Source organism: Dermacentor variabilis, chromosome 9 (genome assembly GCF_050947875.1).
Source record: "Dermacentor variabilis isolate Ectoservices chromosome 9, ASM5094787v1, whole genome shotgun sequence".
NCBI classification, from domain to species: domain Eukaryota; kingdom Metazoa; phylum Arthropoda; class Arachnida; order Ixodida; family Ixodidae; genus Dermacentor; species Dermacentor variabilis.
In genome coordinates this window covers 36,108,541-36,135,690 of record NC_134576.1, presented here as the reverse complement: position 1 = coordinate 36,135,690, position 27,150 = coordinate 36,108,541, and the positions used below count along the sequence as shown (strand labels likewise).

General features: G+C 45.8%; 1 protein-coding gene across 4 annotated transcripts in view; it reads left to right on the top strand.

Annotated features, from left to right (window-relative positions):
• Positions 1 to 27,150, top strand: part of LOC142592606 (putative protein kinase C delta type homolog) — a 556,922-nt gene that overhangs the window by 42,723 nt on the left and 487,049 nt on the right. Inside the window, exon 1 of one of the 4 annotated variants that reach the window (XM_075704145.1) lies at positions 1,531 to 1,733. The exons of 2 other annotated variants lie outside the window; for them this stretch is intronic. In XM_075704145.1, the coding sequence (XP_075560260.1) occupies positions 1,697 to 1,733 (37 nt within the window). In that variant the 5' untranslated portion in view covers positions 1,531 to 1,696. Of the gene's footprint in view, positions 1 to 1,530; positions 1,734 to 27,150 lie in introns of those variants that run through there. One more of the 4 variants, XM_075704148.1, reaches the window with a different exon arrangement.

The following is a 27,150-nucleotide window of genomic DNA, read 5'->3' as shown; positions in this document are numbered from 1 at the left end:
TGAATTTTGACGCATACGGCTTGTGAATTGGGAATCGTGTTTGTAAAGAACAGCAACTCTAATAATATAAAATAATTAAACAGTGGGCGAATTCGGGGACGTCACGTGCCTTAACCATGATATGATTATTAAGCAAGCGGTAGTTGAAGACTCTGCATTAATTTTAACCTCCTGGTGTTCTTTAGCGTGCTCCCAAATGCATGCTACACGCGCATTTTTGCATTTCTCGTCGGGCGAAAGGCAGCCGCCGTGGCCGGGGTTCAATTCCACGCGCTCGGGCTATGCAGCGCAGTGCCAGAGCCACTATCCCACCACGACCTGTAATATCTAAATGAAACACTTGACAAAAGTTTTACTGATTTCGTGACTGAGGAGTATAATACTACACTAGCGCAGAAGGAACATGTACTGAATATATACAGTGACAGATGAGTACAGCCTTCACAGCGCTGATAGCACGTGCAAATGTGCAAGAAAGATGGCATCTGTGTCAAAAATATTGCTAGCTTTCTTTCACAAGAAGCATTCTCATTTGTATAGATATATTGCGGCAATGTATTTATTGCAAAGCGCAGCGTACTGCCACATATTTGTGTATAACATTTGGCATAAAAATTGGTACAATCTTCCATAACGAAAGAAAATATCAGCTGTGGAAGAATGGCGAAAGATGCAGTGTCCCGGTGGTATAAAAAATACGTTATTTTCACTCCCAATGGCATATTAATAAGTGCGCTCTCACTTTCTTTCATTTTTTTTTCCTGTTTCATGAGAGGGACACTAACTGTTTGCGGCACACAACACGTATGAATGCGAAAACTGTCAAGTGTGCAGATTCTTCCTGATGCAATATTTTTTTGCGCTGTCAAAAGCCGTATTTTGTATATTACCTGTATACGTGATAAACTGCTAAGCATGAATTTCATGAAGTTCGAGATCAGAGCAATGTCAGAAGACACGCCATAAGGCTCAAATAAGTGTGCGTACTATAAACACTATCGTTTCCTCTCTGACGTAGGCTCCACGCACAAGATTCATTCAAACGATTTCACTGTGCGTCATTCAAGAAACCGATTATAAATAAACACATATGCGCTAAACAGCCTTTAGCTTACACCAAACTTCTTTGTTTTCTTTTCTTGACAGAACTGTCATTGCTGTTCACGGTCCTGAGTAGAGCAGCATACATAATTGGTTCTTCGCCACGCGTACTACCTCACACGTTCTTCCCTTCTCAGCAAGGATCACAATGCGCGAGCTATAAGCCATTAAACGTGCAACTGCTTGTTAAGCCCACCCACCATTAAATCAGCGCACTCTGTTTCACCACACCTTCGAGAGACATGCAAACAGGGCGCTTTTTTCTGTTCTCCTTGATTCTTTAAGTTTCGTATCGGCCAGCGCCTAGCCCACTCCGAGTGGACGATGATAAGATAAGCGATGGGCGACCGCATGCAGGTGTGAGTCGTTCACGTTGTGGCGCAAGCGGTGGGCAACGAGACCTCACGCAGACCTCTGCTGTGCAATTGCTCGCGACATTGTTCCTCTCATTCTTACCCTTCGCTCGTCCGAAACTGTCGTGCCGCAGTCAACCAGCCGTGGTGCCTTCCGTGCGTGCTGTTGCCAAATAGTGACGCAAGATTGTTCTGCGCGCGCTGTTTGGATACGTCAAGCTGCTCTGCCGCACACTGGAGTAATGAGTGCACGAACACCCGATGGCCGCAGGAGGGAAGGTTCGTATCCGACAAGCTTCTTCAGTCTCTATATTGGGATGAGTCTTTACTTTTCCATAATTGGCTTCTTCATCCATTTGCGCACAGGCACCTCCCCGTCATTGCTGAGATATGCAAAAGATACCTCGGATGAAATGGAATACGCTACGTACTAAAGATGGACACAAGAACGTCTATGTTTAGATTGAAATATGTCGCACAAACAAGGCAGAATTTTAAAGCTTTTATAGCGAAGGTCAGCCACTCGGCGGGAATCACGGTATAATTTCAGTCGGACGAAAACGATCCTTATATTTTGCGAACGCTGCTATGCCATCAGTGACTCTGTAAGAATGCTCTCCTCAAACTACAGCATTGCTATGAAAAGGTCGCGCATGTTTCGCGATAAAGTTTAATTTCTGAGAAGCCCCACAGTGCATCCGGTGAAACAATATTGAGCGGTGTGTTGGTTGCACATACCGTCGCGAGGTGCAGATGAGGGGCCGTATTCTCAAAGTTTTTCATTCGTAAGTGCTCTGCCATTGGCTGGCCGCCTTCGCTAGTTATGTCCGGCACTGAGAGTAGCTGGAATTTTTCTGCACGAGCAATTCTAGGGTAAGAACGCTTCTGTGAATAAGGACCCTGAGCTCCGGCTTGCCATTCACCGGCTTCCCGGTGGTTTACCTCTTATCAAGTCTTGCGCCCGTCAAATTTATGGAGTCAATGGGCCATCGCTACTCATGACATGAAGGCAATCCGGAGGAAAGCGACGCCGAAAATATCGCCACAAGACGCGAGTGGCAGTATGAAGAATATCCTTCCTAAGAGTGACGTCAAGTAAAACGTAAATCCGAACGCCGCTTCGCATGGCGAATTCAGTCCTTCAAGACCCTAGAACCGAATAACTGGGCACAGTCACGCCTTTGTGAGCTGTCTAGATACCGATCTTATCACTGTGCACGTCTGAAGCATAATTATGAAATGGTGTGGTTACATAAGTTACATAAAGGCGGAGCTGGGAGCAAGCGATAATAAATTTTGTTGAATGGAGAGCGCTTATCAAGTGGGCCACATTGTGCAAGTGACACTAATTAAAGGGTTCTCTTTATAGGCGTATAGGCAGCGGGGCTATTATAAATGCAAGTAGTAAAGCTAGCCACGCTATCCGAACAACTTCAAGTGTCGTAACAAGAGTATTAGACAATTGATTCCACATTGAAGCAGCACATAAAAGCTTAATCCTAAGAATGTGTTTCTGCAGTAACGACAAAACAAAATATACCGTTAGGGTGATCTGTCCCGCTAGGACTTAAAGTACTCGTATTATGACAACGACGAGATAGCCGTAGGAAGAAATAGCTTCCAAGACTTTGTTATCGGCTTTCACAGATATGACTATTTCACTTAGGCACGTGGAATACTTGCAGGGGTGGACATTACAGCCGCATATTGTAAGATCCAGTTAGTTAAATAATGAGGCTGCACTTACGTAACAACTGTGAACTTGAAGGCAGACGTTGCACTTAAAAACTAGAAGCGGGGCTGTAATGAAGTCACACGCATTTAACCCAAATCGTCAGATTAACTTCGCTTTTGAGATATAGGTCAACTATATGTGCTGGACCGTTTACTGTATTTCACGGTTTCTTTTTCGAAGAGCTGGGGGGAGGGGGGCGAAGGGGCTAGATACTTTTTTTATACTAATAATTGGAACGAGAATGAATATCGCAAGGAAATTCGAGTACGGATATCCCTAAGCCGGGGCTAGCATAGCAGTGCCCCAATTCCTACTGAATAAACATGACTTATTTTGGATCCGGCTTGAAATATGTAATGTACCACAAAGGGCTTTAATATGTTGTCAGATTTTGTTGCCTTTCTATCTGAACTTCTACTCGCATCCTTTGTAATGCGAGTAATGTCACACTGAAGTAATGTTCCAGTAGGGGCACGTTTACTACATCGAAGAGTTTTTATTAAGAAAAGTTGCAAGTAACAAACAAAATAAAAGCACTTATTTCATGGGTTTCCTGAAAAAACACATTCGACATATTTGTGAATAGACCTCTCTACGCCAAATCCCAGAGCACACATGCCTTTTTCGATTCTGCTCCGAGAAGAGCTCTAACTCGGAGTTCGTGTTGTTTGTATATATTTTCAAAGCACTTGCTCCTAACAAGTAGAGAAAGAGCAAGAGAAAGAAAGAGGAAGGAATTAGCACCACGCCTATGAATATTTATTACCAGAGCATTCCTCATCATGCGGTGTCTTTGACCTCAAGGTGTCGATTCAGCCCATTGTGAGTAGTCATTCGGTACCTACAGATTAACGAACGGCTTCTCACGATGGCACTTCGCTGCAGACACTACAGGTTAAGTGCACCGGGAAAAAGGGCAGAGAATGCTGGAAAGAGGAGCACAAGCACAGAATACAGCTGCCAACGACTTACACGTCAGCAGCACACCAAGGAATCGCGTTAGTCTGGGAAGCAAAAAAGAAGGAAAAATGGACACTTCGTAAATACCATTTGCACATAGGTAAGACCGTCTCGCATCTCCACTCCAGCAGTAGCCGGAGCTGCGCAAGCAGCAGGTCTGCAAATTGGTTGCGCCAAAGCGACGAACTCGGGGCCAAATACGCGATGGCGCAAGCCAATCGATATTGGCAGAGGAGTCTTGCGATGCCCAGGAGCTGCCGTCACTGGGTCTTCTCTCCTAGACCACCCTGTAGTACCAGCACCCTCTCACCATCTGCGTTCCCCTGTCCCTATGTTTGACTTGGCCTGGACTCGATCAGGTCGCCTGCCGTTACACCCCCCAGCTTCACATCGTAAATGAGCGGAGGCGGTCAACGCGGAGTCTCTTCTTTGCGCGATGCATGATTTGCTGTTAAATGTGGGACTTGCAGGTGCGTGGCGAGTGCGGCACGCTTAGCGTGGGAAGCTAGCCCGAGTAACTATTTCAAGGATTGTTGCTGACGAGAGCGAAATACCTTTACCTAATTATAATAACTCTAATATGACTACTTTCGAAAGAGAACGGCGCAGGGGGCTGTACTACGAGTGCAATGGCTGGTTTCTGTATATATATATATTGCATCTCATCTACGGGATCAAATGCGAGCGCTGTTGCTTTGTTTCTGCGTGTAGTAGTTAAGAGAACGAGGTTAAGAGACGAGAAAAAAAACCTCGAAAGGAAAATTTCTGAAGCATAATTGACAGGCCGCCATTGGAACTTGAACCTCGCAACGTTTAACGTTAGAACGCTATCTAGTGAGACGAGTCTCGCAGTGTTATTGTAGGAATAAGAGGGTAGTAAATGGGATATAATAGGGCTCAGTGAGGTTAGGAGGACAAAAGAAGCATATACAGTGCTAAAAAGCGGGCACGTACTGTGCTACTGGGGCTTAGCGGAGAGACGAGAACTAGGAGTCGGATTCCTGATTAATAAGGATATAGCTGGTAACATACAAGGATTTTATAGCATTAGCGAAAGGGCGGCAGGTCTTGTTGTGAAACTCCATAAGAGGTACAAATTGAAGGTAGTACAGGTCTACGCCCCTACATCCAGTCATGATGACCAGGAAGTCGAAAGCCTTTATGAAGACGTGGAATTGGCGATGGGTAAATGCGAAACAAATACACTATACTGATGGGCGACTTAAATGCCAAGGTAGGCAAGAAGCAGGCTGGAGACAAGTCAGTGGGGGAATATGGCATAGGCTCGAGGAATAGCAGGGGAGAGTTATTAGTAGAATTTGCAAAACAGAATAATATGCGGATAATGAATACCTTCTTCCGCAAGCGCGTTAGCCGATAGTGGACGTGGAGGAGCCCAAATGGCGAGACTAGAAATGAAATAGACTTCACACACTGCGCTAACCCTGACAGCATGCAAGATGTGGACGTGCTCGGCAAGGTGCGCTGCAGTGACCATAGGATGGTAAGAACTCGAATTAGCCTAGACTTGAGGAGAGAACGGAAGAAACTGGTACATCAGAAGCCAATCAATGAGTTAGCGGTAAGAGGGAAACTAGAGGAATTCCGCATCAAGCTACAGAACAGGTATTCGTCTTTAACCCAGGAAGAGGACCTTAGTGTTCAAGCAATGAACGACACTCTTATGAGCATCATTGAGAAGTGTGCAATAGAAGTCGGTGGTAACTCCGTTAGACATGATACCAGCAAGCTATCGCAGGAGACGAAAGATTTGATCAAGAAACGCGAATGTATGAAAGCCTCTAACCCTACAGCTAGAACAGAACTGGCAGAACTTTCAAGTTAATCAACAAGCGTAAGACAGTTGACATAAGGAACAATAATATGGATAGAATTTAACATGCTCTCAGGAACGGAGGAAGCCTAAAAGCAGTGAAGAAGAAACTAGGAATAGGCAAGAATCCGATGTATGCGTCAAGAGACAAAGCCGGCAATATCGTTACTAATATAGATGAGGTAGTTCAAGTGGCTGAGGAGTTCTATAGAGATTTATACAGTACCAGTAGCATCCACGACGATAATGTGAGAGAGAATAGTCTAGAGGAATTTGAAATCCCACAAGTAACACCGGAAAAAGTAAAGAACCCCTTGGGAGCTATGCAAAGGGGGAAGGCAGCTGGGGAGGATCAGGTAACAGCGGATTTGTTGAAGGATGGTGGGAACATTGTTCTAGAAAGACTGGCCACCCTATATACACAATGCCTCATGACCTCGAGCGTGCCGGAATCTTGGAAGAACGCTAACATAATAGTAATCCATAAGAAAGGCGACGCCAAAGACTTGAAAAATTATAGACCGATCAGCTTACCGCCCGTTGCCTACAAAGTATTTACAAAGCTAATCGCAAATAGAATCAGGAACACCTTAGACTTCTGTCAACCAAAGGACCAGGCAGGATTCCGTAAAGGCTACTCAACAATAGACCATATTCACACTATCAATCAAGTGATAGAGAAATGCGCGGAATATAACCAACCCTTATATATGGCTTTCATTGATTACGAAAAAGCGTTTGATTCAGTCTAAACCTCAGCAGTCATGCATGCATTTCGGAATCAGGGTGTAGATGAGCCATATGTAAAAATACTGAAAGCTATGTATAGCTGCTCCCCAGCCACCGTAGTCCTCCATAAAGAAAGCAACAAAATCCCAATAAAGAAAGGCGTCAGACAGGGAGATACGATCTCTCCAATGCTATTCACAGCGTGTTTACAGGAGGTATTCAGAGACTTGGAGTGGGACGAATTGGGGGTAAAAGTTGATGGAGAATACTTTAGCAACTTGAGATGCGCTGATGACATTGCCTTGCTTAGTAACTCAAGAGACCAATTGCAATGCATGCTCACTGACCTGATTAGGCAAAGCAGGAGGGTGGGTCTGAAAATTAATCTGCAGAAAACTAAAGTAATGTTTAACAGTCTCGGAAGAGAACAGCAGTTTACGATAGGTAGCGAGGCACTGGAAGTGGTAAGGGAATACATCTACTTAGGGCAGGTAGTGACCACGGATCCGGATCATGAGACTGAAATAACCAGAAGAATAAGAATGGGCTGGGGCGCGTTTGGCACGCATTCTGAAATCATGAACAGCAGGTTGCCATTATCCGTCAAGAGAAAAGTGTATAACAGCTGTGTCTTACCAGTGCTCACGTATGGGACAGAAACCTGGAGGCTGGCGAAAAGAGTTCTGCTTAAATTGAGGACGACGCAATGAGCTATGGAAAGAAGAACGATGGGTGTAACGTTAAGGGATAAGAGTAGATTGGCTCAGGGAACAAACGCGGGTTAATGACATCTTAGTTGAAATCAAGAAAAAGAAATGGAGGGGGGGGCATGGGCAGGACATGCAATGAGGAGGAAAGGTAATGGATGGTCATTAACGGTTACGGACTGGATTCCAAGAGAAGGGAAGCGTAGCGGGGGGTGGCAGAAAGTTAGGTGGGTGGATGACATTAAGAAGTTTGCAGGGACAACATGGCCAGAATTAGTACATGACCGGGGTAGTTGGAGAAGTATTAGAAAGGCCTTTGCCCTGCAGTGGACGGAACCAGGATGATGATGATGATGATGATGATGATGATGATGATGATGATGATGATGATGATGATGATGATGGGACTTTCTTCTCTGGCGCTCATACTGGTGGTGAGCCATTCGGGAGGTTATTGTGACAACTTGTCTCGTGAGGGCACCGAAGCTCGACCTTGGAGCACCTTTGACGCGGTCAGTGCTTGGGGGGGAGACAGCATGCTATATGGAAATTTGGAGTGTTGCAGGTCCCGCTGATGACGCATTATAGCCCACATCCGCGTAGAGCGATATATTTACTGTGTCTGTAGCAGGCGCTCTCCACTTGCAGCCTTTAGCGAAGAGCGGACTTGAATATTTTACACGCAAAATTGACATACTGCAACAGAACGTTTCACTACGAAAAAGATACAGGTGCGTGAAACCAAGAGTAATCAACACATATGGCCTAACTTGTTTATTACCTTAATATATAAATATTCAATAAACTCAGCGATGACCATGACAACCTAAAAGCAAGGCATAAAATTAATAACGGTCTATCAGGACTGAAAATAGCGATGTGGCCGTGGATCGTGATATGGTACGCTTGTTCATGAGATATTGCAGAATCCGAAATGTTTGGGCCAGCCATGCAGCGTACGGATTGTTTTTTAGGTGCTCGACAAAGTTTCTCACCTGTCCGCGTGTATTGTTGGCGAGCAAACGTTGACCACCTGTTGGAAGAAGCACACCAGGGATGTGGTTCCATGAGCTACGGATATTGTACATTATGCTCCTTTATTATGTGGCAAGAAGCACATACGGTAAAAGGGTAGATGGGTTATAACTAAGGCAGGAGGGCGCGATTTAGGCCCCAAGAAATAACAGGCTTACTCGCATGCCTGCTCATTGCGAGCAGTGTTCGTGCAAACAATTGTTCGGTTCCATGATGACGCTCGGAAAGCGTAATAGTGCTGTCGCGCACGAGCGGCTAGAGGCATGCTTTATTCGCCAAAAGGGTGAAACGTATTTCAGCGACGGCTGTGTTTTGTTCAGAAAAATTGAATTCTAATGATAGGCTCCTTTGGGTCCATGTGAGCCATAGAAGCCTACTACGGGAGGGCTCCGGGGCCCGAGCCCCCTCCGGAGTTTTCCGGGGCGAGGGGGGGGAGAGGGAGGAGGGCACTGAGCTCCCCTTGCCGGACAGTCAATCAGGCCAAGTCAGTGAGGTCAAGGCCGCATTCACTAGAAATTAGACTCAACAGCAGTCATGCGCAGCAGCGCTTATACTCGGACCCACAGAAAACGAAAGAGAGAGAGGCTGCAGTTTCGCTGGAAAGGCGAAGCAGTATTAGTGATTGCCAAGTACACGACAATTGCACGAAGGATGATTACACAACCGAGAGGACTCAAGAGGCTGCAGTTCCGCCGGAAAAGCGAAGCATTATTAGTGATAGCCAAGTATACAATTGCACGAAGGAAGATTACACCGCCCAGAGGGCTCAAGTTTGTGAAATTTAACTGTCTCCTACTATGATATGTTCTGTATACCAATATAATACCGTCACTTCAGTGATCAATTCTTCGAGGTCACCTGAAAGTTCTTCAAGTGCAAGAAATATATATCTATGCATGGGGTTCGGAAAGCTGGTCGGGCCCCTGCCACTCCCCCCCCCCCCCCCCCCCCCGCTCCCCGGAAAAATGAAAACTCTCCGCCTATAATTTGATGCATGCTTGTCTTCAATGGTTCTTCACAATCTAGTTGGGCGAATGTTCCTTTTGGACGTGCGTGATTCAATAAACATCAGCTCTAAGTGAGCACCTGTCCTCCCTCGTCGCTGTCAAATATTTGGTCGTTCCCATTCTCTAAGTATGTAGCGCCTCGCACAAAGGCGCATTATTATCCTCATGCAAACACATGAAAAATGGCACTTCCACCGCATGCTCTGTGAGTATTGGTCCGAATTTCGAGGTCGAGTGCCTGTGCCTCCTTCATAAACCATTTGCTTCAGCAGTTCGAAATGGCAACATTCTGCAAGCGTAGAAAATACGCGTTTTTTTATTTTATTTTTTAGTAACTTTACTTAAAGAGCGGTTGGTGTCTATATGTGCCGCCGGGAACTCCTGCTCCAAGGCCTTGTTGGTGTTCCTAATGTTCCTAACAGAAAGAATATTATGAAAACGGCACCATATAGGTTTCCTTAAAACAATATAAGCTTGGACACAATATAAGTGTTGACACAACATTATTGTTCACTAATTAATAAGTGTTCTTGGGCACTTGCAAATGATGGCTGTCTTGAGTACCCCGTTAAAATAAAATACTCAACAATTCCGACACAAACGCGCCAGAGCTTGTGAGCTGTTCTTTGTTGTTATGTCCGTATAAAGAACGCCGATGTAGAACTTTGATTGTGACACTGACCTGCGACATATTCGCGTTCCTTCTCGTGTTTCTAGCTCCTCTCGTTGGCGATCCTCTTCGCTTCCAGAAGCAGTCGGCACATGTTGTCGTTCCTGTCTTACTCGTAAGTCTCGGTGGCGCTACTGATATTTCTTCGCGGCGATAAGACGTTTGGTATCAGCACGATCACGTTCATGAACTTCGTTCTCGTTTGCTGTCCGAGCTAGCTTAGGCACCACCAGAGCAATCTTGCACGTCGCTATTTGGGCCTCAGCCTTCCCAGTGCGCCAATAAGAGACTAATTTGATGTGCCGCAATTTTGACGTCTGCAGTGGAAGAATCACCCGCAGAAAGGAAAGCTCAGCACTGCTCACAGGGGCGTACGGCATGTGTTGTATTTGTATTACAGCGAAGTTGTTAAGGGCTACTTGTGTCCATGTGTTCTCACAAGACTATTCCGACGAGGTGTATTGTCGTTGACAACGTTGTGGAACGCCAGGTAAAGGCACTGCAAGGGCGGTCCGTGGCACGGGGCTCACTCGCGATCAAGGCACGGTCCTTCGTCTTCCCCGTCATTCGGCACATACAGAGGGGCGCGTGTGTTTCATTGCACTATCATCATCAACGTTGGCTCCAGCGTCGTCGTCTTCCACAGCTGGCTCGATGACGCCCCTCGGCGCTACCGCGCCGACGCGCTCGTGCCACTGCTCTGGCGTTCGTCGTCATTATTGAGTGAACAATTGATGCTATAATTATAATTGGGAAACACACAGATGTCCTCACATTTACAGTGAATTACAGAGAAACTGTTAAGGGCTAATTCCCCCAGGATCGTCTCCGTGTGTAGACACAAAACTCTCAATACGAGGGCCGATCGCGAAGATAGTGTAACACCGGGCCTACCCGCGGCGGAGGGGTAGGCAGGCATTAAGCACTCTCCATACCTGGGCCGATACCGAAGATAGTGCAATACCGGGCTGACCAGCGGCGGAGGTGAAGCAGGTTTTAAGCACTCCCCATAAGTGCCCCGATACCGAACGTAGTGGAATGCCTGGCTGACCCGCGGCGAAGGTGCTTTTCACCATTAAGGGGCCCACATACACAGCTTGGCTGGTCATCTTTCTCCACAGAGTGGAAGGGCACTGACCTTTTATTGTGGAATAAACCGGTAATGAAAAGTAGATGCTTTGAGTACAGTTCCTTAGTGTTATCCTTCGCTTTCCATTCGATTGACCGATTACATTAAGGGATATGTGTGACCTAGAGATACGTTTAAAACAACATTATAACTAGATATTTTATACCTTTATTTCTTCCTTTATTACGCAGAAAAGAGGTGCGTTCACTCGCACAATATTGTAGGTACGAATGCGATCAAATTGCCCAGTCCACTATGTGACGAAAGGCATCGATCAATCCTTATAATCCGTTGCATTAATGCAGGTCATTTGCAACACGTTCATAAAAGCATGTAAAGCTTTAAAGAGACCGCAGCAATCTCATTTCATAATTATACAATAAGCAAACATGACCGGAAGCAAAACGTATGCTTCAAAACTAATAATATGCCTAGGCCCATAAAATATTTCGTTTACTACCTTCGGTTTCCATGGCGAATGACACCATAATATGCAGCAGTACAAGTCCATTGGACACTCCGATTGTCAGGAAAGAAAGCAAACAATCTTAAGCCGTCATTGCACCTGAAATCTCACGTGAGGCTGCCCTGTGCATACTCTCATGTGCCCTTTGTCACATGACCAACGGTGCAGAAACAAATCGCAATGTTTAACTGCGCCGACAACGCACGAAATGTGCGCACGGGTAGTGCAAGAGAGAGAGGAATAAAAGTGCCGACTTCGATAATTTGGTTCGGATTTATTTTGGCGGCACTTCAACGAAAACATCAAAAATGACGAATTTACAGGGTGGAGCTTCTGCACATTTGTTACTGCGTCAAGTAGCTCGGCAGCGTTTGACAGCACTTTTAGTTTCTTGAAGCGTATACTGAATCATAGCTGGCTTTCAATATACGAGAGTTGCGCATTGGCCCGAGCACGGAAGTGGAAAGTAAAATACGTATAATTTATTATTCAGTTGTGTATTTTTTTCTAAATTTGTCTAAATGTTGGCGGGGAACGGACTTGGTTATCATCCGAATTGCGCTAAAAAACTTGATAGCTCCCGAGAAGCTTTATTAGCGCGGGAAACTCGCACTAATACCACGAAGGTTCGTAAAACTGACGTTTGGAGAAGCATTGAATAGTTCGGCCGATACAGTATTCTTTCAAAATTCTGTTTGCGTCGATTTCGCGCATTAAGCGCTAAACACGAGTGAAAAATGAAGGCCAAATTTCGCTTTTTTTTTCATTTCGCGCTGAGAAGCGAGCACCTTCTCATTCATAAGTGTGACGGCATAAATTTCAACGTGTCAACCCCCCACCCTCTTCCCCTGTAATCGCGCAGTAAAAGTTATCTTAGCTTCCTAATTTTAATCTTTGGTTCCTTTAGACTTGAAGGTAGTCCATCTGTAACGACAAAATTTGAGCTTTGTCCTAAAGGACGTCTTCAAAATTCCTTACTTCGAGTCGGGCTGGTGCGAGAAGATTAAATGGCATCGCCATTGGCCTTTCGTTTTGCCGCAATGGTATTCGCGTTGGTATTGTCGTTGTCGCAATGGTATTCGCGTAAGAGGTGTTGTCGTCCGACGGCCAGCTCCTCTTAGAGCCATGTTTCTTCGAGGTGTTGTGGCAGCGGTGTCGATGTGGAATGTAAATGCAACGCAACGTGTGTCCGAGTCCCGAATTCATTTTGAAACGCAAGGATCAGTGATTACTAAAGAAAAAAACAGAAGTTACCTTGTGCACGACTCCTTAGAGTATGCAACTTATGCACATGGTTCGTTTAACGAGTAACCTGTGAATATTGTTCTCCCGTCGTGATATAACTGCTCCGCAGCTAAGGTGCTGTGGTGGTGAAAGCACACGCTGTGGTGCAGCAACATAGCCTGCATGGAAGCCGTCACTATGAACAGCCAGCCGCGACCACGCTCGAGCGCAGCAGCAACGGCAGCTGTGTTCTAGCGAGGCCTCGAACCAGCAATCAAGGCCTCCAGTACTACTAAGGGGTGTGATAATTCGCTCAAACAGCTCCAGCAATAACTGTCACAGCATTTATTTATGCAGAATTTATTTTTATTTTTTTATTTTTTACGGCTTTCTATGCTTCCTGTGACACTGAAAATGATCGTTTCAAGAGGGGATGTGGCGAGGGGAGGATTTACTATTACAGCTAAACTTACTCTTCTTTAGAGTCCCATTAAGGAAAGCCGCACTAAAGAGTGGCTACACAAGAGTGGCGAGGTTTTCCGATAGATAGATATGTCACACTCAACTAATCTACCGATACAGGCACACTTACCACACTGAAGAGTTTTTCTTAAGAAGTGTTGCAAATAAAAAAATCAAATAAAATTAAAACATCTAATTGATGGGTTTCCTAGAAAAAACATGTCCAACCTGTTGGCGAATAGAACTTTCTTTAACAAATCCCACAGCGCACATACCTTTGTCGATTCTGCTCCAAGAAGAGCTCTAACTAGGAGCGGCTTGTACTGACGTCATCTTAGGCGCCATGTTGGTGACCCAGGACGGCAGCAGCTGGATTTGTTGACAGCTCTATAACATTCTATAATACAGCTGGTAGGGCACGAGCCCTCCAAAACTTTTGTTCTTGCATGTAAGCAAGTTACCCGCGACAGTCAATATGATACATTGAAGTCATCTTAGGCGCTATATTGGAGAACCGTGACGTTTAGAAGCTGCATCTGCGGAGTCACGCGCAAGTTATCTATAGCACTTGCGAGCCTCTTCTGCCGGCTATGATCACGCCACGCAGTCATAGGCGTACAGTCGAAGCCTTAGACAGTATAGTATGGCTCTCTCCTCTCTTTCTTAACATACGAATTAGAATGGCTATTAGGACGAGTTGGTTGGAGTGCGAAGCATGGCAGTATGGAAAGACAAACTCGCGTTTAAAACCGCGGATGGTTGTTTGTTCCTCTTTCAGCTAACGGCTCCTTTGCGTTTCCCACTTCTCTCCCCTCCGCGGCAATGACATCATTAACATGAGAACGCGTGAACATCGCACCCAATAGGTGCGTTTTTTATACGATAATGTCTGCTGTGAGCACCCTAAATTCAATAAATCTTTATTTTGTTACGCGATACGAAAAGAGGCATAGCGATCCATAACTTTAGTCGAAATCACGTGAACGTCTGAACATATATCTGGGGGATCGAGTTTTCCTGCACGGTCAGTCAGCGGGAATCTATTCTCTTGAACGTCAAATTCGGAAAACTCTCTTTAGTGAAAGAGCCAATGCTATTGCAGCTCGGCGTTGCACTATCTGAAGCATTTCGACCCGCTTTAAGCGGAACGCCAAATAAATATAACAAATGGTCAAATGAGAAAGCGAAACCGCCAGTTTCCATTCACGCGACGTATGAAAACCCCGCGAGGTCATTCACCGCCCTGGCTCGCGCGTGGGTTGTGCGTTCTCTTTTCCAGGGCAGCTTAGGCTGCTTTAAAACCTCCCTACGCCCAGCGATTTTGCTTGTGCATTGATGGAGAATGGAGTACTGCTCCCACGCATCTCGGGACAGTTTTATTTTTTATGAATGGGTTTAATTAATATAGCGCCATCTTCCTGAAGGCTGTCGTTAAACGCGAAAGTATCGTCGGTATGTCGGACGTTTTGACAGTGGGCATTTTTCGAGCAATTTTGCGTGTGTGGTCGCTCCGCGGTTAGCACTCGAAAGCGTTTGCTCGGCTTTCGCCTTCCATAAGTTGACTGTGTAGCGAATAATGTGTCCATTTACTGATTCGCTTCGACGAGGTTACCACGAGACCACATCGAATGTTTTATCCGCGTTTTCTGTGAAGCGTCATTAGCAGCGGTACGTGTACGTGTATGTAAAAAAAAAAAGACTTACGCAAGTTTTAGGGAAATCTTTTGATCAGAGATAACTGTGATTTTTTCCCGGTTCAAATACATGCAAAATTCTATAGCACTCTCATTTGCTAGCGGCCTAAGCAATGCGAATAGTGTGTGTTACATTTAGGTAATAAGGCTTTGTGCCGCAGAAAGTAACGAGTAGGGTTGTGCTTCTGGCGTATCAACATTTTTAAACACTCTGTCGAAAATGGTGGTTCCCGTAGCATTGAAACATAGCTAGGTTAAACCTTCCTAACTAGGCATGAATACTTGATAACGCAACCCTTTATTTGGTAATTTCTGGTTTTCTGAAGCGAAGAAATATCGTGAATTGCTTTGCAACTTGACTGGAGTTGTTAGCTTTTTGCATGATTATAGCAAGTTGCGCATGTTCTGCTCACAAATAAGTATTATATGAGGTGTGCTGAAAATGCTCGTTCAGAACATCTAAGCAACTAATTCCACTAATTTTCAAAACCAACAGCGGGTCATTTTCAAAATTTTCCCTAGTAGACACAATCCACTCTTTTCACCACTTATTCCGTTGCTCGAAGTAGCCTTCCTGGTATGTCTTCTTCTGTTAAGCACATCATCAGTGTCACATGTTTGTCTCGAATTATCGTCATATACCCGAAAAAAGTCGCAGGGGGCTAAATCCGGCAAGTAAGTAAGCTGTTGCAGCACCGTAATGAGATCACGTGTCAAAAACTTCCGCAATATCGACGCACAGTGTGCAGTGGCATGGACGTCGTTATGAATCCAGCGCTTCTATTTCGACAAGTTTAGTCTCACGAGGCGCACACGACATCTCGTATGCTTCATGATCTCCACGTAGAAAGCTGTGTTGACAGTTTCAACTTCACGTACAGGTTCATGTCTAACAATTTCATTGCAGGCAGAAAATGCGATCACCGTTGATTTTTTTTCCTCCGAGCTGTTTTTGATCTTGTAGCATCATTATTTTTGGACCCCTTGCTTTGCAACTTCCGCTGGATGTCGTATTCGCAAATTCTTCTGTGACAAAAATTTGCAAGAATTCAACGCTGTCATCAGTGCTTTTCTACTCAACGCAGCATTTTTTTCGCCGCAACTTTCGCTGAACAGTCAGCAGTTCCAGCGCTATCTTTGTGCAAGCCAGACTTGTATATTTTACAGAAAATAAAGGTTCCCAGTAGAAGAATGTAATTCATTACGGTTACTAATTACTGCTCCAAAAGTAATTGAACAATTAATAAATGTAATCGGTTGCTTTAACGGTACTTTCCTCCCTACTTTTATAAATAGTGCACGATTTCAGTCAATAAGATTAGCTGGCCTGGCTCTTTCAATGCTTCCTCAGCAGCCCTTCACACCTTGCTCATACACGAAGAATTGATTTTCACAATTTTCTTCCATAATCTTACCTCGTTTTCTTGTGAGGACATCCGCAGCGACACTAAAAACTCAGCCTATATGTGCGCTGGAGAGAAGGCCTGAGATGCTACGTACCAACGCCTTACTGATAAGATTATGCGCGGTCACTCAATGTCAATATGCCTGGATTCGAGTCTGCTATGAAGCTGAGTGCTTCATCATTGCTGCTTTGAGGCGAAGGCAGTCCCAATAAGGCCAGTGATAAGCGGAAAAATCATCCATAGGCGATTCCATTTCACCAACGTCTGAAGTGGGCGCAGCTATGTAGCCATAGAAGCACCGTTTGATTTGGTCAGGCCACATTTGGTGGACCATCATCGGGGCGCCTCCCACTCCTTAGCTATTTATACTTAAACGACTAATTGTAACAGACGCTGCCAGACGCTCTCGTTGTTGGAAAAGGACCCAAATCCGTAATGCAACTTCACAAAAAGGTGCATATTACTAGGTCCTAATAAAAGTGTTCGTGGGTTACAATCACGTAGCGCCTCTCCCGTTCGTGTCCCTTTGTGGGTGCTATAAACGCTGCGCTTAAACAGTACTTAGTATGGATTGCCAACTAGGCCTAAACAACGCTTTGCGCAAAAACGGGTGTATGTGAGTCATGTATATAGAGGATTTTTCGCGAACACTCCCAAAAATCTCGAAACGTTGCCTGTGGCATGTATCACAATTCTAGTTCATGAGCTTGTCTACTCGAAGAGGCCGATATTACGTGCATAAAAATATGAAATGCATAATCGACTAGCTAACAACAAGAACTAATTAAGGTTTAATTAATTACCTAATGTCCCGTAATGCAAGTTACAAATTCTAGCCCTGGAGTTCGCAAGGCGGGTCCACGTGGGACGAATTCTCAGGACGACACCAATTTTGAGATATTAATTCCCGATCTTAGCTACGAAATCCATTAGAGTTCCAGTTTATAGGTTTAAAAAACTTCGTTTTATGCCTTGAAGCACACAAGTAACTGGAATGCCAACGCATTTCTCTGCAAAGTTTGGGAATTAAAATCGCGAAGCGGGTGTCGTTCTCAGAATTCGTTCCAAGTTGATCCGCCTTACGAACTCCACGGCTAGAATTTCTAAATTGCGATATGGGACATAAGCTAATTAGTCTAAACCGTAATTAGGACATTTTGCCAATTAGTCGAATTTGTATTTCAACTTTTTTATGCAAGTAGTGTCCATCGCTTTGAGTATACCACCTCATAAACTAGAATTGGGTTATCTGCCACAGGCAACCTATAAAAAGTTTCGAAAGTGTTCGCTGAAACACCCTTTGTATCAAACAAATAGAAACATATGCGCTTAACGGCAATAAACGTATTTCTTTAGCAGAGAAGTGATAAGAATTAAATAGGAGCTCTTGGCAGCTATGAAAGCCGCGTAAAAGCCCTTCCCAGAAAAAGAGATGGAAAAGTTTATTACAAGAGAAAATCTCAGAAGTCTAACTTCCAAGAAAGCTGTGCAAATGTTCAAGCGCGCCATGTTCAGGCGATCGATGCGCATTACAATGATTGTGCAAAGGAGGTAGTCCGTGTACATATTTTGATTCGTTTGGACACGGTTTTCCCTCCAAATTTAGGGGCTTACAGCTGCATCACCAGTTAGAGGTTGTTGCGTCAGAAATGTAATAGGTCTCATGTATTTGTGTATTGAAAAATAAAGTAATTTACTGACGGTTGGCGTTACCAAGTAAACAAAGTAATTGTTAAATGATAGATTTACCAAAAAAACGTGATTGAGTAAAAGTGATCAGTTAAAAAAATATTTGTGTACAAGTCCGGTGCAAAGGCGGCTTCTCTAAGCCAAGAGCTTCTGCTGTTATTCTAACAGTCATTCGGCGGTTACGCAACACGAGACACCGCACACGACAGATGCCTTTACGCCCGCGGCGTCAGAGAGTCCGGATCTTGCATCGTTCTTTAAGCTTTCATGGCCTCTCCGAAAGCCCTGGACCCAATTGAACACATGTATCTCCTTTAGGGCATCCTCGCCCTAAACGCACTGCTGAATTAAAGAAAGTTTGCCCAAATTCATGCCCGATTTCTCAAAACATTTTACATTGATTTTCTTTTCTGTCTGTTCGCCATTCTCCATTTCCACAAGGACTAAAGATGCGCGGATAAAATTTGAACGCATAACTGTCCGCCATGCGATGGTCTGGCTCACACTATCGAAGTCAACCAGATCCTCTTGCATGGCTAAAGCGAGATAGTGGCATCTCAATATCGTCTGCACTCCCCCGCCCCTTCTTTTATTTTTTATTTATTTGTTTTTTGCTTACTCATTGCACGAGCTTTTCGTGCAGTCTTCGTATTTCAAGCCTCTGTTAGGAATGCTTGTAGGCTGTAGTTGCGTAACAAACAGCTTAAAATATTTTCGCCACATTTTTTTTCAAAATGAAGATGCAGAGTTAGAAATATTGTCACTCATTTTTTATTTAATTTTCAGCAATATGTAAAAAAAGTTGTGTCCACATACAAAAAGTATTCTTCGTACGACGTCGTGGATTTTCACCATTCTTAACGCAGTAAATCTCATAAAACGTGATTCCTAGTTGCACTGCCGTCCTTCCCCGTGTGTTTAGACATGACCTCAAGCGGTACAGCTACTTCTTGAGTTGCATCACGTAACGAAAACACAGCTTCTGCGCAACAGCACTTCACCAAGTACCCGCGACACTTTTTCGCACAGTCTGCAGTAATAATAAACAGTGAGTGTAAAAAGTGGCGCAAGGTGCTGAAGAACATTGTAGACGACAATGCGGGTCTCAGAGAGCAGAGTGGTACGTTATTGAATTAGCGGCTTGCTTCTCGATCGCGAGCGTTGCTTCCGCTGTACAACGCCAACCATTTCCTTTCTCTGTCATGTCGCTGTGTTATTTCGCTTCGAATGCGTCCGGTAAAGCGAGCAAGTCTAAGATGTCACGTACTCGGCAACGTGAAACCTTACACCTACTCACTTGAGCAGACAGTGAACCACTTGTCAAGGCAACAGATGTGAAGCGACAAACGCGTACTCGCCGACTTCGGGGCCATGAGTCAATCTAGCGCGCTCTCTCTCTCACCCACGAGCACACACGTAGAAACGCACACGTATGGAGGACACAGAAGACGAGAGGTGCCGCCTCTGGATTTCTTTCCGCGTCGACAATCACAAACCACGAGGAGGGAGACAAGAAAACATCTTCTAAAAGTGCGAGCCAAAGCCACGAAAATGTCTCTAATTGCATGGGAGTTGCTCCAAAACACTGGGTGCCCACTCGATGGGTTTGTGTTCAACCTTTAGCTTTAGAGAAAAGTGGCAGCTAGATGGATAGCCGTAGTTTTGTAGACTTCATAATGCTTTCAAACGCAGAGATGGGAGATCTTCTAATGGACTTTTTTTCGCTTGCGATGGTGCGAAAATTCAATGAAACGCTTGAGTTTTACGTGCCGAAGTTGAAACGCTATTATCTTTATATACAGCGCAGTATGTGTCGCTCCTTATGATCACCGCATATAACGGTACACAGGTTGTATTTCGGAACATTCGGTTGAAAGTCGTTCGAAGTTCCCATATTGCAAGGATGTTACCGCTTTTGTCGAATGTGCTAAGCCCGATAGCGCGAGACCAAATCCCGGCCGTGGCAGCAGCATTCTTATGGGGGCAGAATGCTAGAACGCCAGTGTACCGTGCCCTGGCTGCACGTTAAGAACCTCGGGTAGTTGAAATTGGTGTGGATTCCTCCACTACGGCGTGCCTCAGTCATATCGTTTTTTTTAAACGTAAAACCCCCGGATTTCTTTTTGTTGCAGCTAAGCTGTTTATGGCTAGCATCTGGCGGGTCGCCTCCAAGCGTAGACTAAAAATTTATCATACGTGGGCCAAACCCGAAGATCCTGCAATGCCATCCCGAACCGCCGCTGGGGTGAAGCAGGCGTTAAACACCGCCCATACGTGGGCCGATCCCGAAGATAGTTCAATGGCGGGCCGACCCGCGGCGGAGGTGCAGTTCGCCATTAACGGGCCCACATACAGAGCTTCGCTAGTCATCCTTCATCACAGAGTGGAAGGGCACTGAGATTTTGTTTTCTTTCTCGTTTTTGACGAATATTGGAGTGGGAGCATCAAGCGGCTGTAATAAAACGTAGTTTTTAGCACTCGCGAGCTCCACGGAAAAAAAAAAAGAAACCTACTACACAACCCGCGAATTACCGCATCGCAATTGTCACAATTTTAGCCAGCCAACATGATGTCTGCCATGTGGAAGTAATTGTCGATAAGTCCTTTTGCGTAAATAAAAAAAAGAAACAGAAAGGTATGTATCAAGATGAGTGCCGACTCCAGCCATTCGAACACTCGCATTTCAATGTGGTTTGGGTGGCTCGTGTTCGCTTCATCGATTTGGTTGTCGAAGATATTGCTGCAAACAGCGACCCTTGTCTATTATAATAATCTGATGATTTTGCTTTGCAGGAGTCAGTTATAAATAATGACTAAGCTACTCTTATAACCAAGATCGCAGCCTAGTGATTGGCCAAAAGCTCTCCATAACGCAAAGTTCATGCTCGTCCTCACTATCAGTGTGCGTTTACGCTCCATCAAGGAGATCCCGCAAGCAAAGCGTAAAATGACTTAATAGCACTGGCTATACGTCATGCAAAGTAGTATGGTATGAAGAACTTTATTTAGGTCCTGAGGGATCAGTCTGGGACTGATGCGGGCCGCTCCCACGTCGGTACAGAGAGGCCGAGCCCCTCTGCTATCACACGGGCCCTCTGGACAGCCCTGAGTTGGTCCGCCAGCACTTCACTGTGCAGCATTCGCTGCCACCACTGTTCACCTCGAGAACCATCACCGGCCAACGCCAAGCAGCGCCACAGCATGTGTTGTAAATTGAGCAAACCCCCACACTTACTACAATAGACTGAAACCCCGCAGTCCGGATTAATTTTATTCATGATGACCGGGTTAGGGTACGTCCGTGTCTGCAGAAGCCTTAATGTAACCGCCTGCGGCCTACTTAATTTAGGATGTGGCAACGGGAATGCCCTGCGCCCTAAGTAATAGTGCTTGGTGATTTCTTTGTAGGTTAACAGTTGGTCCCTGTACTCAGGAGCGGGAGATCCAGCCCCTTCAGGGAGTACACGGCACACTAATCCTCGTGCCTCCCTGTGCGCCACCTCGTTGAGGTTACGCGGGGCTCCCTCCACTGTCCCCATGTGCGCCGGGAACCAAGTAACGGTATGCGAAGTGATATCCCTACCCTGCAGCAGTCTGTTAGCCGGTTCCGCAACAAGTCCTCTCGAGAAGGCTGTAATCGCAGATCGCGAGTCGCTAAACACCAAAACTCTTCTAGAATCAATTAGTGCTAGAGCAATAGCCACCTGTTCAGCAACCCCCGGGTCTTTGGTATAAATGGAAGCAGCATTTCTAACGCTCCCTTTGCCATCTACTACCACCACCGAATAAGCATTTTTACTAGTAATCCATGCGGCGTCAACAAACGCAGACTCCTCCTCCTGATCCTTTGCCTCTCGCAACAAAGCCCTAGCTGTCGCGACCCGCCTCCCTACATTGTGCACGGGGTGCACATTCCGCGGAAATGGACGAACCATGATATTCGCCCTAAGGTTCACGTTCAACTCGTGTAGGGGCGCCCTATCGTGCGACACAGCCACCGATTCTTCAATTGACTGTAATATATACCTACCCGCTGGTGTACCTAGCAACCGCTCCCTCTGTGCTGTACGTTGAGCCTCAGCAATTTCATCTAAAGTATTATGCAAACCCAGTCGTAACAACATATCGTTTGACGTAGTCATAGGCAGACCAAGCGCAGCCTTGATGGCTTTTCTGATTAATGCTTCCAATTTATTTTTCTCCCCCCTATTCCAATTTAGCATAGCTGCCACATACGAGAAATGACACATAATAAATGCGTGAACTAAGCGCATCGCACCTTCTTCTCCTAAACCCCTATGCCTATTAGAGATCCTTCTTATAAGTCTTATGGCCTCCTCCGTTTTCTTGGTAATACGCTGAATGGTTCTAATGTTCGATCCGTTCGCTTCAAGTACAAAACCCAGGACCCTGATTGCTTCAACTTTGGGTATCGCCGACCCTTCCCTAGTATGAATTCTAATGCAAGGCTCAACTTCCGGTACCCAACCCCTCGGCCTACGACCTAGCTTCTTAGATTTGAAGATCAACAACTCCGACTTTTTAGTGGAGCACTTGAGCCCCATGAGACCCAGGTACTCCTCCGTAAGCGTTGCCACCTGCTGCAGCCTAGCCTCAAGCTCCCCATCACTACCACCGACACTCCAAATAGTAATGTCATCCGCGTAGATAGAATAGCCAATATCCTGGACAGCGTCCAGTCTATTAGCCAACTTCGACATCGCCAGATTGAATAACATAGGCGAGAGTACGGATCCCTGCGGAGTACCACAGCAACCCAATTTAACGACTTCCGATTTTATCTCCCCAAACCTGAGACATGTCTTTCTATCCGTAAGGAAAGCCTTGACAAAATTGAAAAGCCGCTGCCCCATATTCAAGTCCGATAGCACCCGTAGAATGAAAGAATGTCGGATTTTATCGAAAGCTTTTTCCACATCAAGTCCAATTAGTGCCTTAGTATCCCTTGTTCGCCGGTCAAGGATCTGATGCTTAATCCTGATCATAGCATCCTGAGTCGAGAGGCCGGGCCGAAATCCTATCATCGAATGCGGAAAGACCCCATTGCCCTCAACATAACGCGTTAGCCTATTTAAAATGGCATGCTCAGCGACTTTTCCCAAACACGACGTCAGGGAAATGGGTCTGAGATTCTGAAGCCCTATGGCCTTGCCCGGTTTGGGTATCAGAACAGTAGTTGCCAGTTTCCACTCTTCCGGGAAAGAGCCTTCCTTCCATAGGCAATTGATCTGCCGCGTAAGGAACTCAATTGACCCATCGTCTAAATTCCGTAGCATTTTATTCGTAATGCCATCCGGCCCTGATGCCGATCGACCATTAAGATTCTGCAGCGCCATCCTGATATCACTTTCAGTAAATTCCGCGTCCATAGCTGCATTTTCGTCTCCACTATATTCCAAAACCACATCAGGTGTATCGTGCCAGGTCTGCAAAGGAAGGTATCTCTGAGCCAAATCATTTAGCAACTCCTGCTCCGTGGAGTCCCGACACGCCTGATGGACCAGCTTCCCTATCACAGTCCTCTGATTAGACTTAGTGTTTGTCTCATCTAGTAAATGTCTGAGCAAACTCCATGCGCCTCCCCTCTTAATGCGACCATCAATAGAATTGCACACTTCATCCCATTGCTGCTTGCACAGTACCCGACAATGGTCTTCAATTTCCTGATTAACCACTGCTATACGCTTTCTACGCCTTCTATTTAATCTCTGACCCTTCCATCTCGCTAACATCGACTGCTTTGCTTCCAACAAATGTGCCAGGCGACTATCCATGTGTTCCGTGTCAATATCGGTCTGAACCTCTTTAGTGGACGCCTCAACGTCACTTTTAAGCTGACTAGTCCACTGTTCCAAGGTCAACTCATTTCCTTCATCATCGATTCTCTGCGCTCTTCTTTTCCTAAATGCATCCCAGTCAACCATCCTGAATGTGCGCTCCTTTTTATTAGCCACTGCCAAAGTAATCATAAGTATGTAATGATCGCTACCAAAATCTTTATTAGAATTGGACCAGGACGAATCCACCACCCCCCGAACAAAAGTGAGATCAGGTGTCGAATCTCTACATGTCGACGTGCCACATCTGGTGGGATACGAGGGGTCTGTAATCAGAGTTAAATTCAAGTCTAGTGCCTGCTGCCATAGTCTCTCCCCCTTAATAGTGCTATAAACATACTTCCACACATGATATGGTGCATTGAAGTCCCCTCCAATAAGCAACGGTGCATCCTTAGCCAGATTGGTTGCCTTGGTCAAGAGAGATTTGAAACTCTGCTTCGTGTCCCGGGGGCTACGGTACAGGTTAAGCAGGTAAACGCTCCTCAGACATGACCTTTGCCGACCTAAGATTACTTCCACCATAATATATTCAATCTTGCAATCTGCCATGTGAAGATCATGTCTAATATACGCCAACCTCCTATTAATGAGAGTAGCGAGTCCTCTGCCCTGTTCATTATCCTTAACTTCCGCTTTGAAATTCGTTAAGGTCACGTTAGACGTCAGTGTTTCCTGTAACATGATAACTTCAGGCTTGACACCATGCGTTCTAACAAACTGCTGCAGAGACGCCTTCTTATGATTGAACCCCCTACAACTCCGCTTCCAAATACTAAATGAACTATTTAACAGAGCCATCTTGACCACGGAAATTTGGTGAAGTAGTTTTGAGCTCAAGTCCACTCGGCGACTTACCCTGCTGGGCTAGCGGCCGAGTGCACTCCCGCTCCATAACAGGGACCACTGTCTCGTTTAGATATATTTCAATTTTGCCTAATCTCTGATCCGTGATATTTTCCCGTTCTTCTATCCGCTCCAGTCTACTAATGATCTGATTTACACTTTCTTGCAATGTCGCCATCATTGCTCTAAACTCGGAACCGACTTTACCCTGAATCCGTACTGTCGAGGATAAGGCCCTCTTTTTCGGAGCAGGCGTCTCTTCGTCCGCCTTGTTCTGTTCTGCGACCTCCACAGACCTTGGTACCTCAACCGAGTCATCATGTTTCCCAGTCTGTCTTAAGCTATCGTTGTTACCGGAAGGTAAGCCGTTCCTAAGTTCAGCTATCTCTTTTATAAGCCCGTCAATGGCTGCTTTTAAACTACGATTCTCTCTCTCCAATTGCGCAATCCTATCCCTATCCTTATTACCATCCACATGCTCCTGGCGCTGCTCGGGCGCTCGGCCGGCGCTGATGCCACCCTTGACCTTGTCAGCCCAGGTGGTCTGGCTCCCAGCTGCGCCGCCGCCGCCACCAGCTGCAGGAAAGCGCACCCGCGCCTCCATAGAAACGGATCGGCTCCTGGTCGTACGATTCCCAGAAGATGGCCGCTGCCTCGACCTGGAGCGGCTCCTAGAGCGCGAGCGGCCCTTAGAGCGTTGGCGGGCGCTCACCAGCTGCACCATCTCGGCTGCCTCTTGTTCCGCCGTTAGCTCCGCCCTGGCTCTCTCCTGTCGTCGAACACGCACGACGTAGGGAAGCTGGTATGGGTGTCTGCATTGTTTATCCGCGGTCAGGTGTCGTCCGCCACAAAGCTTGCAACAAGGCACACAGTTGTGATCCTCTTCAGGGTTCCGAGCCCCGCATCCTCGGCATTCAAAACAATCGGGGGCTGGGCAGACGTCCGCCCGATGTCCAAGCTTGCCACACACATAACATACATCCAATTGCTTTCGATACAGGAAGCACCGTACCAGAGTTGGCCCATGTCTGACGAAATTGGGCACCTTTAACCCATCGAAAACAATGATGACTGATCCTGTGTTTTTGATGCGTTTGGCCGCCATAGCCAGCGGATTGCGATCGTTAACAATGTTCCGCTCAAGTGTCGCGGGGCCATCCATAATGTCTACATTGCGAATGACCCCCTTACACGTAGTGTGTGGGGCCGTCTCGTACGCACTGACTTCAAAATCCTTGTCTGCCACTCTGATTGACCTGAGTCTCACATATCGTTCAGCGTTGCTCCTTTCTGGCGTACTAGCCACCAAGATATTTTGCATAAAGTTCGGGCAAATAACATCTTCCCGAATCTGTTCAATACCGAGGCCTGCCGCCTCTACGATTGCCTTGCCCACCGCTGTAGAGCTAACTTTCTCCAAATTCAGTCCACCCCTTGTTCATTATTGAAAAGAATGCCTAAACAACACTACAGGGATGCCGCACTCTCTTCCTATGTATGTGGAAATCCTTCAAGAGCCGCGACCTTCGACGAGTTTTCACAGCCTGTATTGTTACACAATGACAGCCTCTAATACTAGATTGAAGCTTCGTCGTTGTGCTCGCACTGGTTCAAGCAATTTAGACCACTGTAACAGGAATGCGAGTAGCTTTCTTGTGTTTTCCTGAGCCTCTTAATTTACTATACCTTTGACAGCTATGAAATGTACTTTCCAAATCTGTTATTACATTCTGCTACAGGTCATATCTGTAATGCGTTGAAAACCGTTGCCAGTTCGCCGGGCGTTTCCCAGTCGACATGAACGCTAACGCACCGAGTGCACTTAAGAACTACAAGGAAATTCATAAACCACTCCATATGCGATCCGATTCCTGTGTGTAGAAAGTGTTTACGGCTGCCTTCGTTGTCCACTCAATGTCTAGACCACTACACTACAGTTACTTTATCAGTCTGAATCCTTACTTTTTCTCGTCGCCTGGGGCTGTTCCACCCACGAGCCACTCTGTCTACATTAACCCGAAAAAAAATTACGGCAGAACTCATTTCACGATGACTGCCGACGGTAATGCGTATAGCAATCGAGCAGTTTAGCCTCAGGTCATATTCTTGAAGTCAAGTTTATTTAAAAGGTGTAGTGGTAATTCCGAGCCTTTCGCTTCTTCGGCTATTTGCTACGCAGTCCAATACCATCGCATTTCGCCATGGCATTCATTTGCCAAGGTAACCGGTCAGCATGGAGCCATGA